Source organism: Streptopelia decaocto, assembly GCF_964273445.1.
Source record: "Streptopelia decaocto genome assembly, chromosome: 5".
Classification (NCBI taxonomy): Eukaryota; Metazoa; Chordata; class Aves; order Columbiformes; family Columbidae; genus Streptopelia; species Streptopelia decaocto.
The window spans coordinates 65,803,039-65,820,676 of NC_138659.1; the positions used below are offsets into that span (position 1 = coordinate 65,803,039).

At 42.2% G+C, this 17,638-nt stretch overlaps 1 protein-coding gene across 2 annotated transcripts in view; it reads right to left on the reverse strand.

Annotated features, from left to right (window-relative positions):
• The window catches only part of RAB11FIP2 (RAB11 family interacting protein 2), a 33,252-nt gene extending 32,367 nt beyond the window's left edge, over positions 1-885 (reverse strand). For both annotated transcript variants that reach the window (XM_082053289.1, XM_082053290.1), the window contains exon 1: positions 311-885. In XM_082053289.1, the coding sequence (XP_081909415.1) occupies positions 311-663 (353 nt within the window). In that variant the 5' untranslated portion in view covers positions 664-885. The remainder of the gene's footprint in view (positions 1-310) is intronic.
• Between the last annotated feature and the right edge of the window lie 16,753 nt (positions 886-17,638).

Genomic DNA, 17,638 nt, shown 5'->3' on the forward strand with positions numbered 1-17,638 from the left:
AGAAAAACCCTTTAGAAAAACAGACCATAACGAGGGATGCACACAAGAATTTGTCAAAAAATGGTGATGTTATTGACTGTCCCTCCCTGTGCAGGGCGGCAACTGTGATTACAGCAAACTTCTCTCTGGAAGAGGTCAGGCCGCAATGACATAACTGTATAAGTTAGGGGCTTTGAACACACCACAGAAGAAACATACTAATTTAATTTCAAGATATGCTGATAATAAGGCTACTACTCCCTTCTCCAAGTGCAAGTGTACAAGTAACACAAATTATAATGAAAAAAAAAAAAAACTAACCATCACTTACTCTGTTTTCCTTCTTTGCTTGTCCTCAAATATATCATTCAGACTTATCGCCACCTGTCCCAAAAACTTGTCCAGCCCCACCAGCGACCTGTGCATGACGATCAGGTACAAGATGTATTTTTCTGGATTCTCCTGCATGAGTAATCCAGGGAGCTCGAAGGAGGCCTCTTCTTTCCAGACGGGATCCAGGGTCTTCTCGGCCACCGAGGTGGAGTACTTCTCCTTGCCCAGCTGTATGATGGTGTAGGCATCGTTGCTGCCGTTTTTACCTTTTGGCTTCAGCCCTTTAGCTTGAAGGACCGTAACTTGCACGTGAGTCGGGAACCACTTCTGGGCTTGCTCTGCCAGCATCATCTTTGAAGATCGCAGCAGCAATAACAACAAACACCGAGTCTCAAAGTCTCCGAGACGCTGCGCAAGGGCCCTTTCGGCGGAGACACCTGTCAGGGGCTCAGCCCGCTCCTTCCCCCGGCGCTCCGGGCCGCGGGCGGCACCCCGCGCTGCTCACGTTCCCCGCACAGCAGCCCTACCTGCGGCTCCATGCCCGGGGGCCGCGGGGTCCCCCCGCAGCACCCTCACGACTCTCTCCCCGCCGCCGGGCTCCCCGCTCCCCTCCCGCGGCTGCCCCCGGCCCGGCTCCCCGCCGCCCCCAGCGCATCCCCCGGGCAGGGCCTCTCCGCCACCCGGCCCGGCCCGCAGCGCCGCGGCCCCCTCAGCGCGGCCCGGCCCGAAAGGCCCCGCAGGCCGCCGGCGGCCTCCCCCTGCCCCTCGCGGCTCGGCGGGCAGCGCCGGCGGGGGGACTCGCCGCCGCGCCGCTCCCCGTGGGGGTGTCGGGCCGGGCTGCGCGGCCGGCGCGGCCGTCACGGCGCTGCCCTCCGTCCCTCCCGCCCGCCGCAGCCTCTCGCCGCGCTCCCCCCGCGCCGCCGCCCGGCCTGACGGGCCGGCTCCGCCGCTTCCGCCTTCCCCATGCTGCCGGCGGTCACAGGGCACAGGGCAGGGTTCGCCCCCTCCCCTCCCGGCCCGGTCACCGGGGGCAGGCGCTGCCGAGAGCACCGCGGGGTCCCCCCCGGGCGGAGGGGGGAGGCCGGGGTTCCCCCGGGGGTACGGGGAGCCGGGCCCTCGGGGTCCCCTCCCCGCTCAAAGCCCCGTCTCGTTAATTAATTCATCACTTTTTGTGTAAGGGAGAGAGATCTTTACTGGAGCTGAGGAGGGAACTTCTGTAGACATCTATTGTTATTATTATCAGCATCACTATTATTTAATATTACCATTAGAGGTGCAGGGGTGCCAGGGACTCCTGCTGCTCTGCAGCGAGCTCTGGGTCAGCCCATCCTGCCTCACGCCGCTTCAGGAACTACTTTATTTCCCACCCAACCACCTGCCCTTGGCAATTCCATTGCATTTAAATGAGAAAGCGAAAATAATTGTCAGATGTTTAGAAGGCACATAATTTTGCTGATGGTACACCTGGAGGCTACATGTGCATGTGTGCGAGTACACACCTGTGAGCAGAGTCACAGGTATTGACTTTGTTTCTACAAAAAAAGAAGAGAAGCCCACGTGCAATTAGGGTTGCAAGGGTCCATATCCCACCCCCACACACCATAACGAGCAGGGAAATCAGCAGCCAAGTCAGATAATACTTCATCCACCACCCCTCACTCATGAGTCCCCAGCCCGTGGCTCACGGGTTAGTGAGCAACAAAAAGCTTGAGAGACCTTCTCATACTGCTGAGACCTACAGGAAATTAAAAAGTTAAAGCTGAAGGCCATTAGGGAGAATAAAGTATGATGCTGCCCACAACACTTAATGCTGAGCGAGTTATTGTCCGGGGTCAGAAAAGGTTGGGGATCACTGGTCTACAGAGTCATTAGTCTGAGTCACAGCTCATATTATCTCTGTACACAATTTAAGTAACCACGATACTTAAATAACCCTTAAGTTTTGACTAGGAATGATATTTGTCTGCATGCTGTGATAATTAACACAGTCCTGGCACTGCTTTCCTCTTCCACACTGTATCTGATTTTTGTTGATGCTGGAAAGTAGATGGCCCAGTTGGAAATGCTAACTTTAAAACATGTCTTGGGAATGTATGTAGGCAAAAGCATGTAAATGGATTATCTAGGGTAATAATTTATTAAAGAGTTACGAGTGCTATGGTTTGTATTGGTGAGATACTAATGGTCAAATGAAGGCTACATTCAACCTTTTGGATAAATCACCATCCCCCTCACCTGAAAATCGCTTTCCCTCCTCAGGTATCTTTCCCAAATGCTCTGCAATGAGTTGTCAATTAAGCTTCCAGGCCAAACTACTGCTCTTGGGGAAAGAGTAGCAGTTATTTCAGGCTGGAAAAGCCTGGAAGGATTCTGGTGACAGCATTCTGCAGGAGACTTAGGCCATGGGGAAAGCCACGGGGTTCTTGTTGGAAACCAGGGAGACAGCTGTACATCACATTATTTCTTAAATGAATTTTACCACAAACAAATTCTGTTTTAATAGAATATTCTTCCTTGCACTAAATCGAAATCAATCATGATGCACTCGTCAAATCAAAACAAGATATGAATTTCCAGTAGGCAGAATGTATTTATTTAATCAGAAATTTAAGTCAAACATCATGTCTTGCATGCTGTGTCTTATGAACTAAGTTTTACGGGTTCTAACAACAGGCAGGATTTTGCTTTTTCCTTGTCTTTTATTGATATTCTATCATTTCTCGTTATTGTCCCTTTTTAAATGGGATCTGACTGGAATACATATGCATGCAGCTAAACAGGGGAAGAACTTTAGTACCTCTGCATACAATATATCCATGCAATACCCAATCTGCCTTTCCTGCTTTCAAAAATAAGAAGATTATTAGGCCTCTACTCCTTGTGTGCAACGTGGCATGTGAGGAGAGCAGAGCCTTTCTCATGACTCTCTGCACGGCTGGTGGGGCAGGCGATGGGGAGATGTGCCCTCGACTCCCCCAGCCCTGCGCTCCAAGTGAATCCCGTTCAAAGGTGCACCAGATATATTTTATTCCCTCTTAGACCCCTCTAGGGTCAAGTTGCAATCCAGCCTTTTGATTTTGCTCTCTTTGGAATAGGGACATTGTTGTCTCATTGAATGTAACGTGCGATATAAATGACAAAACATCTCAGAGAAAATAATGATATCTCCAGCAACACAGTGTCCCCTGGCACTATGTTAGAGCATAATCCAGAAACAACTCAGATTCCTGCTTGCGAAACCACCGCCACCACTCAGTGGCTGCATGCACTGTAGGTTTTGCTTATCGCTCTCCATGATTTAGTGAATATTAGAAAATCCATTTTGTTTTCTGTGCACCATTTTGGTTACAAGACCGTACTGTTGCTTTGCTTTCCTCCCCATGTTCAGACCAAACAATGCGGATGCAGGACAAACAGCATGGGAATATAAGTGGTCATTAATATTAAATACTTTGCCTTAGCAGTACAGTGGGAATGCTAATGAGGATGACTAATCTTTGAGAAACCATTTTTTCTGCCTGAATTTGAAGTGGGCGCTAACCAAACAGCAGCTCACGTGGGGAAGGATACTGTGAAGCTGACAGAAGTGATGGACACATTCTGGTTTCACTGTCCCTCGGCTGATTAGAATGAGCAGACAAAAATACATACAAGAGAAGGAAAGTCTAGGGACTCTGAAAGAGATAATTAAAACTCAGATGTCTCCTGGGTAAAGGGTGGAATTTTTCTTAGATTGAGTTTTGCCAAGATCTGTAATTCATGCTTTCTCTGTGAAAAGGGCTTACAGTTTTTTATGTATCAAGGTCATCATATTCCTTCTTCTAGGTAGCTCACATCAGCAAAATGCTTCTTAATCCCAAAAGTTTTGTTCTTTTGAGAGTTTTATTTAGGAAGGAACAGCTAAGTGGACTAACAGCACGAGAGAAGAGAGGGACATCATCGACAAGAAGAGGGGCTGTTGGAGCAGCCACCGGGATCACAGTACAGATAGTGCAAATCAGACATGTAGGAACAGCTTTCTGAGGCCAGATGTTCCAGCTTTGATGGCTTTTTCTTCAGCAGTGAGAATTCTGGGCTTGCTTTTCTCAGCTGTCTTTCTCAAACCCTACACGGGTGGTGGGAGGACAGGGAAAAGGACAATGCGGAGGATGGTACAGGAGCTACCGTCCTCAGAGAGAAATCCTTTTTACTCCAGTATAGCACTCAAAGGAGCTACTTTTGAGTTTAAGCTCCAAACGTAACATTTTGAACTGAAAACCCTCTAAAAGAAACAAAACCAAGGACTGGAAAATTTGTGATAGAACATCCTCAGAGTGGGTGGACTTGGACAGAAAACACAGTACGGTGATGAGGGAGAGTTTAAAAACTGTTTATCGCAGAACAACAGTGGATATCTATGGTGTATTTAATACACAACCTTAATCCTCATGTGTGCCATCTATCTCCATTACACATTATTCCAGGCATTTCTGGCCCAAGAGTTCTACATTGTTTTTTGAAGAGGGAATTCCAAGAATTATGGCGGATTATTTTCAATTTCAGCAATTTGAAATAGCCTCTCAGTTCTCCCTCCTGAGCCAACGGTGCATCTGATTAAACATCAGGCTTGATATTCTGGCTGCCCTTGCAAAAGAAAATGCAAGAAAATCTCTTTGCCTGTGCTGCTGAGACAGTTCCATCTTCTGCTTCTCATTTCCAGTTGCGTACTTGCTAAAGAGGATCAGAGCAGTTGTGCTTACAGTGGGAAACCGTGGCAGATAATCTGGTGAATTAATTTCTCCCTGCTTTCTGTTTATGATGTAGGAAGCATTTTGTTATTTTTTATGAAAATGCTATCGCTCCTTTGAAATTACTTGCTGAATAATTCTTTGTTGGCAGATCGCGGGCACTGTGTTTGTTTAGAACATTATGCAGTTGTGAGGCACAGGCTGGTTTTGTACAAAAATGTAACAAATTCCTCCTTTTTGCCCGGCTGACTCTTAACTTCCAGTAGCTTTTGCAACTGTCCCGATTGCACATTTTCTGGAGACACTATGCAAATTTTGAGACTGAACATTGTTGTCTGTTAACTTTATCTTAGCTGTTGTTATTTTTTCAATTAGTGACTTCTCCAGGAATTCACTAGGATTAAATTGATTGCAGAAATCAAATAGCTGGGCTCAAACCCACCACTGTGCATTGGAAAGTTTTTCTCAAGCTACTGTTTTTGTCTGCTCTCTTGGCTTGAGAAGAATCCATTAACGGGAAGTATTTTGACGTAAATATTAAAAAACTAGATGAATATTCATCATGTTTCTGTCCCGAACCCAAATTTTGCATCCCCAGGCATTCATGGTTTTCTGAGGCTGGGTGAAATTGGCACCGTCCTGCTCTGTGTGCTCTGTTTTACCTTTCACATATTAATCCTACAGCACATCTCAGAAGTGGGATCTCATCCTCCAGCTCTTGGGTACAGCCACTGTCATCACTTCTGTGCCCGTACTCTCTCCGGCCAGGTATGGGTTTATCCTCCCCTCAGCAATAAACAGGATCATACAACACATAACAAAGGAAATGTATCTTTAAAGAGGGGAGTGGGGGCTTGAGATCAGGCAGATGCCCATGGAATTGTCTATAGTTTTGACAGAAATTTGATACTTTTCAACCAGAAACGCAGAGCCACTGATACACTAAAATTTTGTGCAGTGTCAGACTTCAAATAAACACCAGGTACCACTAGGAGTGTTGGAAGCATCATCTTTTTGGTTAGTTTTTAGCTGAACTTGTTTCACAGCCTTTCAACACTGTCATCCATTGTGAAGTTCAAAGAGGCCTAAATGCTGTAAAACAGTCATCAAATGCTATAATTAAACTTGCCAGTCATCCAGATTTGACCCAAACTGCCTGTGTCTCAAGATGTGAGTCAGGTGCCTGGGTTAGATTTCAGTTCAGTCTTTTAAAGACATGAAGACACCCAGCTCTCAGCAGCTTTTGCACAAATGGGAAGTAGGCAAAAAATGTTGCTCTTCTGTCAAAGCGTCCCCATCACACAAACTCCTTGAGCACTTCTAACATGAAATAGCTACGGGATACATACAGGCACCCTGAAAGGCCATAGACCTGACCGGATTCAGACTGTCCTCAGCAATACATAGGACAGGACCAGTCACATGCAGCTCTTCTAAAACTGAATGCTTAGGGCTAAATTCAAAATTGCCTTTAGCTCTCCTAAAACTGACTCTTAGAGAAGTACCCAAAAATCATAGAAACACAAATGGCAGGTCAAAACTGAAGAGTTACATTAGAAATTGAAACTGGCTACATGACAGCTGTTTTCAGACTTAAATATTCACATTCTTTTCTTGTTTTCAATATGTGTCCTATGCTTGAAGGTCACAAACAACTTTTATTATTCATGTCCATTTCCAATGCATAAAAGGAGAGTCAAGGATAACTTGGCCACCTCTGCAGAGAATAGGCTTTTTCATGCTTGACAGAACCTAAGAAACATTAGCAAAAGAAACAAACAACTTGAGAATTATGACCTTTTTTCTGGTCTCCTAATGAACTAACTAGAAAAAAAGAAGTTTTTTTATCCTTGTCTGAGTATGAGATTTCTTCAGAGGTATTTTTCCTGGGTTTAAATAACTCATGCATTTACTCTCTTTTTATAGGTCTCTGAGGATCGCCGAGACCATTACCTCAGAAACTGTCCAAAGTTATCAGCTCTCTTAAGGAGAATCTCAGCAAATACCAAAAAATTTTACCCTAAAAAAAAAGTTCTAATAATGGAAGCTCTGAAATTTTCTGCTTCTTTTTCCTCCTTAGGACTTCAAAATACATTATAGGACCTACACATTCAACACCAGCAGGCTGCCATATGAGGGCAGACACAAGGGACTTATTTGTGAGAAGATTAAATTGTTATACTTCCATCATTGCTTTGTGTACTAAATGAGCAGCTGCAATAAGCTGGTAAAATATCTACCCACCTTAAAGCATAGTGTGCTCCTCAAAAAGAGTCAAAAGTTCTCCTTGAAGTTTGGTCTTCTTAACTAAAACAACACATTTAAACTTCCTGCTCATTCTCAAGACTTTTTCCCAGGCTTAGCTGCCCCCAAAATTTCTTCCCAGGGCTTTTTCTCCTACCAGAGGACTACCCCATGTCTTTTCTCTTGTTGAAGGGTCTAATGGAATCCACCTGCAGCACTGAGTCAGCCGTGATTAATCTGCAGTTAACTGCAGGGTCTCAACACCTCCCGCATGTTGGTAACAGGAGAACCCTTCTTCCCTGATGATACAAAAGAGTAAAATAAACTAATATAACATAAAATATTTTAGGAAGGAAGGAGCATAGATGTATTTGTTAGACTCAGACTTAACATGTCTCCTTACAAGTGCTGCTAAACCATGACATGGATTTTCTAAATCTTCACCCCACATTGCAGAGCTGGTATAAAGCCCAGAACAATATTTGGTATTTTTGGGAGAATTTTTTTTCTCTTGCTGAGTTGATGAATAATTCAGATTTTATATCATCTTTGCCTCCTAGCAGTATAAATTTCAATTTGGCTTCAGCGAGGTCTTAATATAAATATGTGATTAGAGAAGGAATCTAAATTAAATTGGTGTAGTTAAGTTTTATGTGCATTAAACGTATGTACTCCAAGCACTCTTCTCCAGTGTTGCTTACAACCCTCCTTCCTTTGAAGCTTGGTTTATTCTTAGAAAACTCAAGCTGCTCCTAAAATTCTGCTCCCAGTAAGAGACAAATTAGATAAGAACAACTTATTGAGAGGAGAGAGCTTGCAGAGCTCATGCAAGTAGACGTGGAGTGCTGTTTGCAGCCTCCTATGTCTCTTTTGTAAGAATTATCCAATACCTAGTCACACAACAGATACAATTTCACTTTTCCAAAATATCTGTAGTGCATCTTCTTCCCAACACCAAAAGCTGGAAGTATTGTAAGGGCTATGGGAATACTGCAAATTTATTTTGGCATTGCTTAGTGCTTCAGGCGTCCTGGAAATCAGCACTGGATATGTTCTCATAGTCTCAATGTAAATTAGCCATATGTGCATTAGTGGCATTATTTACAGATTGAATTGTGCAACTACACTTAAGGCCTTAGATAAATTATTTCTATATTGGGTCCAATTTTTGCTGTCATCTACAGTAATATAAATCTAGGATCACTCCACTGAAGTCAGTGGGGTAATTACTTTGAATTTTCTCCAGTGTGACAGAGAGCAGAATTTAGCCTCTGATTATTATTTGCAGCTCTGAAGCCCTTTCCCCTGCACTGGAAATCTGCTGAGTCTCTTCTGTCAGCTTGTCCGCTATCGCTTTAGAATTGCGCTCGGAAAACGTACCTGTGGATGAAAGCAAAGCCATGCAGTCAGATTTAGGTCTTTTTGGAGTCTGAGTAAATAAAAATGAAAACAGTTACCTGGTGTTACAACCTTTTGTTGGATATATATGGCTTTTCGCTTCACGATCCTTTGTCTTTGCTCCCGAAAGAGGAATTGCTATGGAAGTTTGACACCGGAGCTTTTTCTGGTTGAGCCTCATTAAAAAAAGTCAATACTAACAGTGTCACCCTCTGAGCTGCTTCATCCACCACTTTGAATGGACCTACTCTTGGCAAAAAATGAGTTGTTTTCTTACTTTGGTCATTATCTTGGGGTTTTCACTGCATCTTCATGGCTTAAGCCAATGACTTTCCCTCTTTTTTCCATTGACGTTTGAGAGCATTGGCTATCTAACAGTGAAAGAGCAGTGAATAACAGTAAAACCTCTCTATAACAGCTCTTTTGAAACTCCCATCTGTTAGAAAAATATGAAATCAAAGATGAGGCGTACCAGTCTCAACAGAAAAATAGAAACCATGCTAACACATCAGCAATTGTTCTCTAGAAACACTCTCACTGATGTTGGAGTAAATATGATTGTCCATGTAAGAACACAGATGTCTCATCATCCAGCAACATATGATGTTAAGGCATACCAATGTTGGATGCAACTTCGTAGCTGTGGTTCAAAAGCTCATGTAAGAGGAACACACTGGGATACTGGTTATATCTTTTTCAACTTAGTATTTCTAATGAGAAGAAGATGTCTGAATGTATTTTATGTAAGTCATAATCATTTGAAAAAATGCATTAGCAGGCACAGGTCTCATAAGTGATTTTAAATCATCTCCATATTTCGTTTTCCTTCAGCTTCGCCTTTGTTTCTTTGCTGCTGCTCAATCTCATTTTTTCTCTCCCCCACACTAGTGCAACAGCATGTCCATCTTCATTCCCAGTGATAGAAGAGGCTCTGTAATTAAATGCTCCACCCTGGCAATCAGATGTTCTAGCTGGTTATTTTATCTCAGGATCTTTTGTAGAGTGTCCTGCCACTGCCTGGGTCCTTCTGTCCCTAGAGACAATATCAAGATCGCAGAAACAGAGATTCACTTTAGCATTTAGGTATCCAGCATATGTTCCCAAATAAGACAGTTTCCCAGACTTTTCTCTCCAGTGGCAAGCCTGAGATTTAGGAGCCAGTGAGAGAAAAGAGGGAGAGAGGTAGAAGGAAGATTAGAGCAGCTGGGTTGTGCTGGCACCGGTGGGATGGGACAAAGCAAATTACCTGGCTCCGTTTTTGTATTTTCTGCAAAAAGTCCGGGCACGGAGTGTATCGGGAAGGAAAGAGGGAGCTGCACACCAAGCCAAGCACAGCTGACAGGGCTTCCCAGAGCATCAGCGATCCTGTGAACAGGGGATCATCCAGGATGTAAGTTTTACCATGGTTCATATACCAACACTGATTTTTGCCAACTAGTTGAACTGAGTAAGATTGACCTGCCCCAGCATAACCTTGGTCATAGGAATCATCATGAGTAACAAATTTGCCCTGGCCGGAATTCCTCTCCCAGCAACCCCAGTCTCCTGATGTCAGACCCATCCACGCTTGACTGAAAAGCTTCTGTGTTGAAGAACCCACAATCCTTTTGTAGAAATTTTCCTGATAACTAATGAATCTCACTGTTAATCCAATCTGCTTTACCCAAAATCAGAATTTGACCATTTTCATCTTCTCAGTCTTGATTCATTTTTATATGCTAAATTACACAGCCTTTACAAATCTTCTCCACATGTTGGTATTAATATATCACGATCGAGTCTCTTAACCTTTCTTTTGATAAAGTAAACAGATTAGGCTGCATACATCTATCCCTACAAGGCAGATATTCCAGATCTTGAGATCATTCTTTTCTGATCTATTTTCAATTTTCCATGGCTTCTTTGAAGTGTGAACACCAAGACTAGTCATGATATTCCAGTAGTTTTCCCACCAGCTCACACACAGCTGTACTTCTTGTGCCAGAATCCCTGGCCTAGTAATTCTGCTGCTAGCTTAGGTTTAGGAAATTCGATCTAGGGTATTAAAACACTTGCTATATATTTTCCCTGAATGATTGGAAAGCAGTGAGAGATCAAGCAAAGGATCAAATCTGGGGTAGGGGGGCAGAAACTTTCCAATTCTCAAGTTAATTGTCCTGAAAAGTTTGGGGAATTTTACTACAGAGATACTCTCCCATAGAGCAACCGAGTGCTGACTGTAAGTCTGTTTATGCTTTGGACACATCTGTATGGCAGCAGCATAAAGAGTGTGGCATGCTGTTTAATATCTGTCAGGCTTCTTTTTTAAACCACTTAATAAGCATGTATGTAAATTCTACGCAATAAAAAAGTTCTAACAACTAGAACAAGAATAACCTTTTATGTGGTGGCTCCCACCCTTAATCCCAGCTTCTACATGCCAGTTCCTCCCCCACTTTCACAGCCCCGTTTCTTGACAGGTGCCAGAAGGTTTCAGAATTTTCTTGCGGCTTCACCATGGGAACTGCCATTTCACCAGGAATGAATTTGACCCGCTGAGCAATAAAGCTGAGGCACAACACTTACGCTCTAGCCCGAACAGGGGAATTGCAATTGCTTGTCTTTCTGTTGGCATGGTCTCCTCTGGCTTCTTTTTTTTACCCAAGGAGAGCTCCATATTCATTCAACCTCCCTCAAACTTCACCTTGAGAAAGAAACGGGGCTTTGAAAGTGTCGTTTTCCCAGCAACAGCTGCTGCTTTTAGCATCCAACAGTCTTTAAATCCATAGAAAGCTAGTTTATATGGACAGGGAAGCATTAAATGCTAGGAAATGAGGGTCTTTAGGTAACTATTCCAGATCTGCTATATCTGCAGTTACAGCAATTGGTGGTGTAGGTGGTGTTCTTTTACTGGCTTTTAATGAGACACATTTATTACTGCCTTGCGATAAACCAAAGCAAAGCCATAAAAGTGACTTTCATTGAACATTTGTTTGAGTCCTGCCTGGGTCTTATAAAGCTTCATTTGTTCAAGACTTTAGTTTTTGTTTTACGTGCCTGCCACCTTTTTGGTAACAGCTGTTATCTCCTTCGATAGTCACACAAAATCGGCTTACCTTCCTCGATACCGCAGAAACGTGTTCCATGACGTGTGTGAGATCGAGTTCTGCGTCCTTACTCGTGGGAGCTGGTCCTTTGTAATCTGCTAAATCACTTGAGTAACCCAACTGTTCTGTATGACCAGGCAGAACTTGGGTTTGAAACTGCTTATGTTTATTTCTTAAAATTTCACAATAACTGAATAGAGTAACTGCGCACGTTGATAATGGAACTGAAATTTTAAGAACAGCATCTAATCCAGCAATATTTGTTCAGAGGAGTGACGTCCTGGTGACCTGAGAGATTCCCTGATAGAGCTGAACCTTCAGCCATAGCATAGTGATAAAAACAAATATATCTATTTACATCCAGCAGTGAATCCACTATTTAAGGCTTATATGCATTTTCTTCCTCTACCAGAGCAGTTTGCATTTCAGTAAATGCGAGTTCCAATATTGCAGCTAAACTCTCTGGAAATATTCTTCAAGAAATGCTCTTAACGATTCACCTCCGTAAGTTAATACCTATTAAAACGTAAAAACGAATTAGATTTGGAATTTCCTGGATTCTTGTGTTTGTCATGCAAATTTCCAGTGCTGTTCTTTTTATGATAATATGAAATAAAGTAGTTTCTTATAGTAACATTGTAAATCATTTGCTTTCTATTACACGCAGCTGGTTTTGTTACAGTAATGATTTTGTATGGGTGCGCACTGCAGTGCATATTAAAGGCAATGAGACATTCTTTTTCAGGCCTCACATGCAATTGATGTTTGTGCAAATATAACCAGATAATGACAAAACAGTAATTTATTATAATATATTAGTGAGGCTGGTTTTTCTCTCTTCTCCAAAATGCACCTTCTCATAAGCTGCCTTTCCCCCCCCCCCCGAAAACCCTTATTTTTGCTGTGTACAGAAATGACTCCCACCCTTGCAGATGCCGATTACAGCTTTTCAGATCACTAGAGATCCAGAACCAAAATCTAAACCAGCTGGTGTTTTCAGGCGGGTGTCTTACTTTAGCTTACTCAAAAGAACACAAGATGAACGGTAAGAATTAAATAAACCACAAATTATTTTGGGGACCGTCTGGTTTATATTAGATGTAAACTTTTCACTGCTGGCTGTTGTTTCAAAACTATTGCCTCTATTTTTGATATTCATCCTTGGGATCTAACACAAACTATGTCTTACTAGTTTAATCCATTGTTAGGCCATGTTTAAATATCTTTTATTATAGTCATGTGCTATAAAATAGTTCTCGCTGGAGCTTGCTGGCTCAAAGCCAAAGGGTAATACTGCTTCAAGTGGCACATCACAGTATTAAAATCATTTTTTTCCCTTTGGTGTTGGTTCTTGCCAATTTCACACCTTGAAAAGAGCCCAACCACATCAAAATGTGATGGATCTACTTTGAGTGCAGGGACTGGAAATACATTATAGCACAAAACCAGAGCAAATATTTCAACTGTATCAAGGGTTTATTCAGTTTTGTGCAGGATGATTAACAATTTGTGTCATTCCTTGCTGTAAAGCCTGCGAATTACATACAAATATTTTTCAAGCTTGTGCTTTCAAAATTAATTTTGTTTTTAACTTGCTGCAGCAGGACTACTTACAGGACTACAATGACCATGATTTAGCTCATAATTAACTTATAAATTAAGTCATTTGTATTTAGAAAGATTATTTTCCTGCACTGAAATGACAGTTGAGCGAATGGTGTAATGTCTCCATGACCGTGTTCATTTTTGTCATGCGTAGCCACAATCACACAAACGCTACCAATAAAAAGAATAAAGAATGCTAATAATGCTTCATAACGTGGAGTTTCAATTCTGCAAGCATTTTGGCAGGTGCAGATTCCTTCCCTGGCACATTTCAAAATGTTTCCAGGTATGGGCCAAGTTCCATTGGGATGATCAGAGATTAAGGCAAAAAAAAATGCCACTATTACTTCATCACTGTCATTTGTACCAGCACCTTCATTCTAGGGTATTATGGTATTCAGTTCTGTTGTTCGTACTATTAATGGTGAAAACACGCCCAGAAAGGGAGGAAAGAGACTGTTTAGAGCAGTTAACCTCTGCAGCTTCCACGGAGAGCGCTAACATTCAATATATGCCAAACGCAGGCCCATTAGGTTGAATAATGAGTAAGTATATCTGAGACTTTGTATGAGACAAGATGAAAACAGATTGGGCAGGCGGTTGTACCACACTTTATTACCTAGTGAAATGTAATTTGATCCATTCGCGGGAGGAAGAACCAGAGATGCTTGTATCAGAATTCAATTGTTCCAGAAAGATGTAAGTACCCTGGTGTTGTTATTTTTATATCGATTTTTATGAAACACGTGTAGTTACATTTTTACAAGGCAGTAGGTTCTCTTAACGATGGCAGCAAGACAGGCAGTGCAAATGTTAGGGCTCTGCATACGTTCTTCTGTGAAATGACAGTTTATATAGTTTAACTTCAGCCTTGTAGAAATAAAACCAGAACCAGACATCCAGCTCCGGACAGGTTGCGGTCGGTTCAGTTCCTGGGGAGGTCACTCTGCTTTCACTTTGTTCTCCCAGTCCCAGCATTGGGGTGTTTGATAAAGTGCATCTACAGCCAAAATCCTGGGCTAGATTCACCACACGGCGTCTTTAGTGGTGGAATTTCAGGATTATATTTGAACTTGACGCTTGATTTCAAGGTGTGGTGCTCTCTGCTGTGGTTTATATTGGTGTTCTAGAGATTTTTATGTATTTGTTTCAGTTTTGAGAGTGAGAATAATTTTGAATTGAGATCCTGCATGCTTAAATTTGCAATAAGCATGTTACTGAAAGATTATGCCAGTATCTTTAAGCGGGAAACACAGAATTTCATTAGCATAACTTCCACTTTTGTCCCCAAGTCCGTCTTGAGTTGAAATAAACAAGAAGAAAAAAAAAAAAAGGGGGGGACAAGGAGATATTGTCAGAGAAAGCAAAAAAAGTCCCTGAACTTGGCTGTTATATAAATCACAGCAGAAATGCTGTTGAGGCTGGGAATTATTGTATTTGGGAAAGTAGCCGTTAAGCCAATATCAAATGAGACACGTGTGTTTGGATACAAAACTCAGCTTGCTGCACACCTTAGGAGAGGAGAAGAAAAAAATTATCCATTATCACCAACTTGGAAATATTTAACATGAAAAATAGACTATAAATATATTAACCCAGGCAGTCAGACAGTAATCCAGACCTTTCAGACCATTGCTTGCTAGGGAAGCTGCATGTGCAAGTTTATCTTTCTGCAGATACAGTTGTTAGTGGTGCTTTTCTTACCTGTTTCTCTTTTGGTATCAGAGACACTTTATTTTTTCAGCAGCAGTGACTGAGTGAGTGGGAACTATCATCACCATCACAGATCTTGAGGCTGACTCATTCATTTCTCTGTCCTGCTTTATTTTTCATTTTTTTTTAATATCATTGGCCTTTTTTTCTTTCTGTGCTGACTCCAACTCGCGAAGTGTCTAAAATCATATGAATTGACATTCCTCTTTTTTCTTTTGTTTCTTTTCCATCAATGTGGTACATGTACAGCAACTCTTTCAAACACTGCTGTATCTCAGCATCTTCCTCCTCATCGTGCAAACAGCAGCTCCTTCCTTCTGTCTTCTCACTATTTATACAATTACATAATTGGCAATCCTGGACATAACAGGGAGGGACCTCAGCTGCAGAATTTGGGTTATGATGCACAGCCACAGACTGGAACAGAAGAGTCTAGAGAAGGGCTTTGGTTCACACCATTCCAAACACACAGCATCTATACAAAGAAAGAATCTTTAAAGCTCTTAAAAACATGTCTGAATGCAAGAAGAGATTCCAATGGTTTAACCATTTGCAAATCCCAAATGAAAAGCAATTGTAGTTCATTATACCTCATCAGTCCTCACTTCCTTATTTTTCAGTCTGCTTTTAAACTTCGAAGCATTTGAAATCCATAGATTTTATTTCTTTATGCTCATTTAAACAGTACTGTAGATGCCATTAAAATATCCATACATTGGAAATCTCAGAAAACGTAGCTATATAATATGTTTAAAGATTTATCATGGTGGAATACAAGATAGAGGCAGAATAGCCTGAAAAACATATTTCAGAAGCCTGTAGTTATAACGAAGAACCTTAGCTGTGGTGTAGCAGTAGTACACAGGTATGCAAGTTAAATATGTAAATTAAATAAAGGTTGGCTTGAACCAGAAAACCTGTCCTCTTTTTTTTTTCAACTTTTTATTTAGAAGAAGATATCAACTGTCATTACACAGTAATTGTTTTTCTTTCCCTGTCCCCAGAAGCTGAGTGTTCTTGTGAACCGACCTTTCCGGAGTATTTGTGTATGTGGACTCTTCCTCATAGCTACTGAAGTCAGTCATTAAAACACTATTAACCTAAGAGGGATCACGATTAGATCTAAGTCTACCAGCTTCTGTTGTCTAAGGAGAAAAAATATCTGAGGGTGTCTTTTCCCCTATATTTTCTGAGTTATTATACTTCAGAGACAACAGAAAGGTTGTATTACACCTCAAAGCCAGATATGGGGACACTTGCTCAAGCTAAACTAATCAGTCCTTTGCTCACACAATCATCTCAGTTTTTTCTGTCCTGAGAAAGATTTAAGGAAATAATAATGGGATCTTTATTCAGTAATCTATCTTCTACAGTGATACCAACACAATTTGTAGGGCAAGTGATGAATAACAAGGAAACACAGCAATTATTTAGAGTTTCCGTAGTATTTGACGCTGCTGGAGCTGGTGAGGCTCCCTGGGGAGCAGGGGCTGGTGGCCCCATGGGCTGGAGCACAGCAGAAGACTCTTGGGAACAGCGGTCATACCTGTAGCACAGCGTCTGAGATTTATCTGAAGAGCACATAGCTTTAAAACTCACCTGCCAAAGGCATTGCTGAGGGTCAGATAAGCTCATAGTTCACAGGGAAAAAAAAGCAGCCTGGCCAAGCCAGCGCAAGATGAACACATCTGATAGACATATGGACGGGAAGGTGATCTGGAAGTTAACGGTTCACAGCATGGAGATAAAAACAGCTTCCACATGAAAACACAGGTGTCCCTCACATTCTTTTGAAAAACATCCTGACTTCTTAAAAACAACAACAACAATACCAACACAACACCCCAAAAAAACAAACCAAAACACACACACAAAACCCACAACACCAAACAAGCAAAAAACACAACACAAAACAAAAAAAACACAAACAAACAAATAAAAAAGGTAGATTCTTAGCCCTGTCAAAATAAGGAAAAACATCTAGTGGTGTCACGACAGTGGAGCAGAGAAAGGAAAGGAACTGTGAAGTGAGCAAGACTAATGGGTTAATTAACGATTATCCCAGCTATCTGGAGTGGAGAGCATCTCTTTACTGAAGCCGTGCTGGAGATTAATTGAATGACAACAGAGCTTAAACTGATACATCTTTGGAGACAGCGTTGGAGGCTGCCAAAAACACTGCCCTCCAGCTTCTGCTGAGACACTGTTGTGTGACTGTTCTGGTTACAGATAGATATTGCCCTGACCACAAACTCTGCCTGGTTATACCAGTAGCAGCCCCTCTGCAGGTTTAGTTTTACTGGTAGAGGGTGTCAAGGTGCTTCAGACCAGAAGGTTTCCCCAGCTGGGGCGAATCAAATGGATATAACGAATGCATGAGACAGACGAGTCGGCTTTGCTGCTTTAGCTGTTATGGCACAGTTAACGTGGTCGAGCTTGCAGTTTAGATGACCCATTTTACCCATCCACATGTGGGCCTGTAAATGTCTTGAGCTTATCTCCAGTTTTCCAGCCTAGCAGTAGGTTTTCCCTGCCGTCTCTGAATTAGGCAGC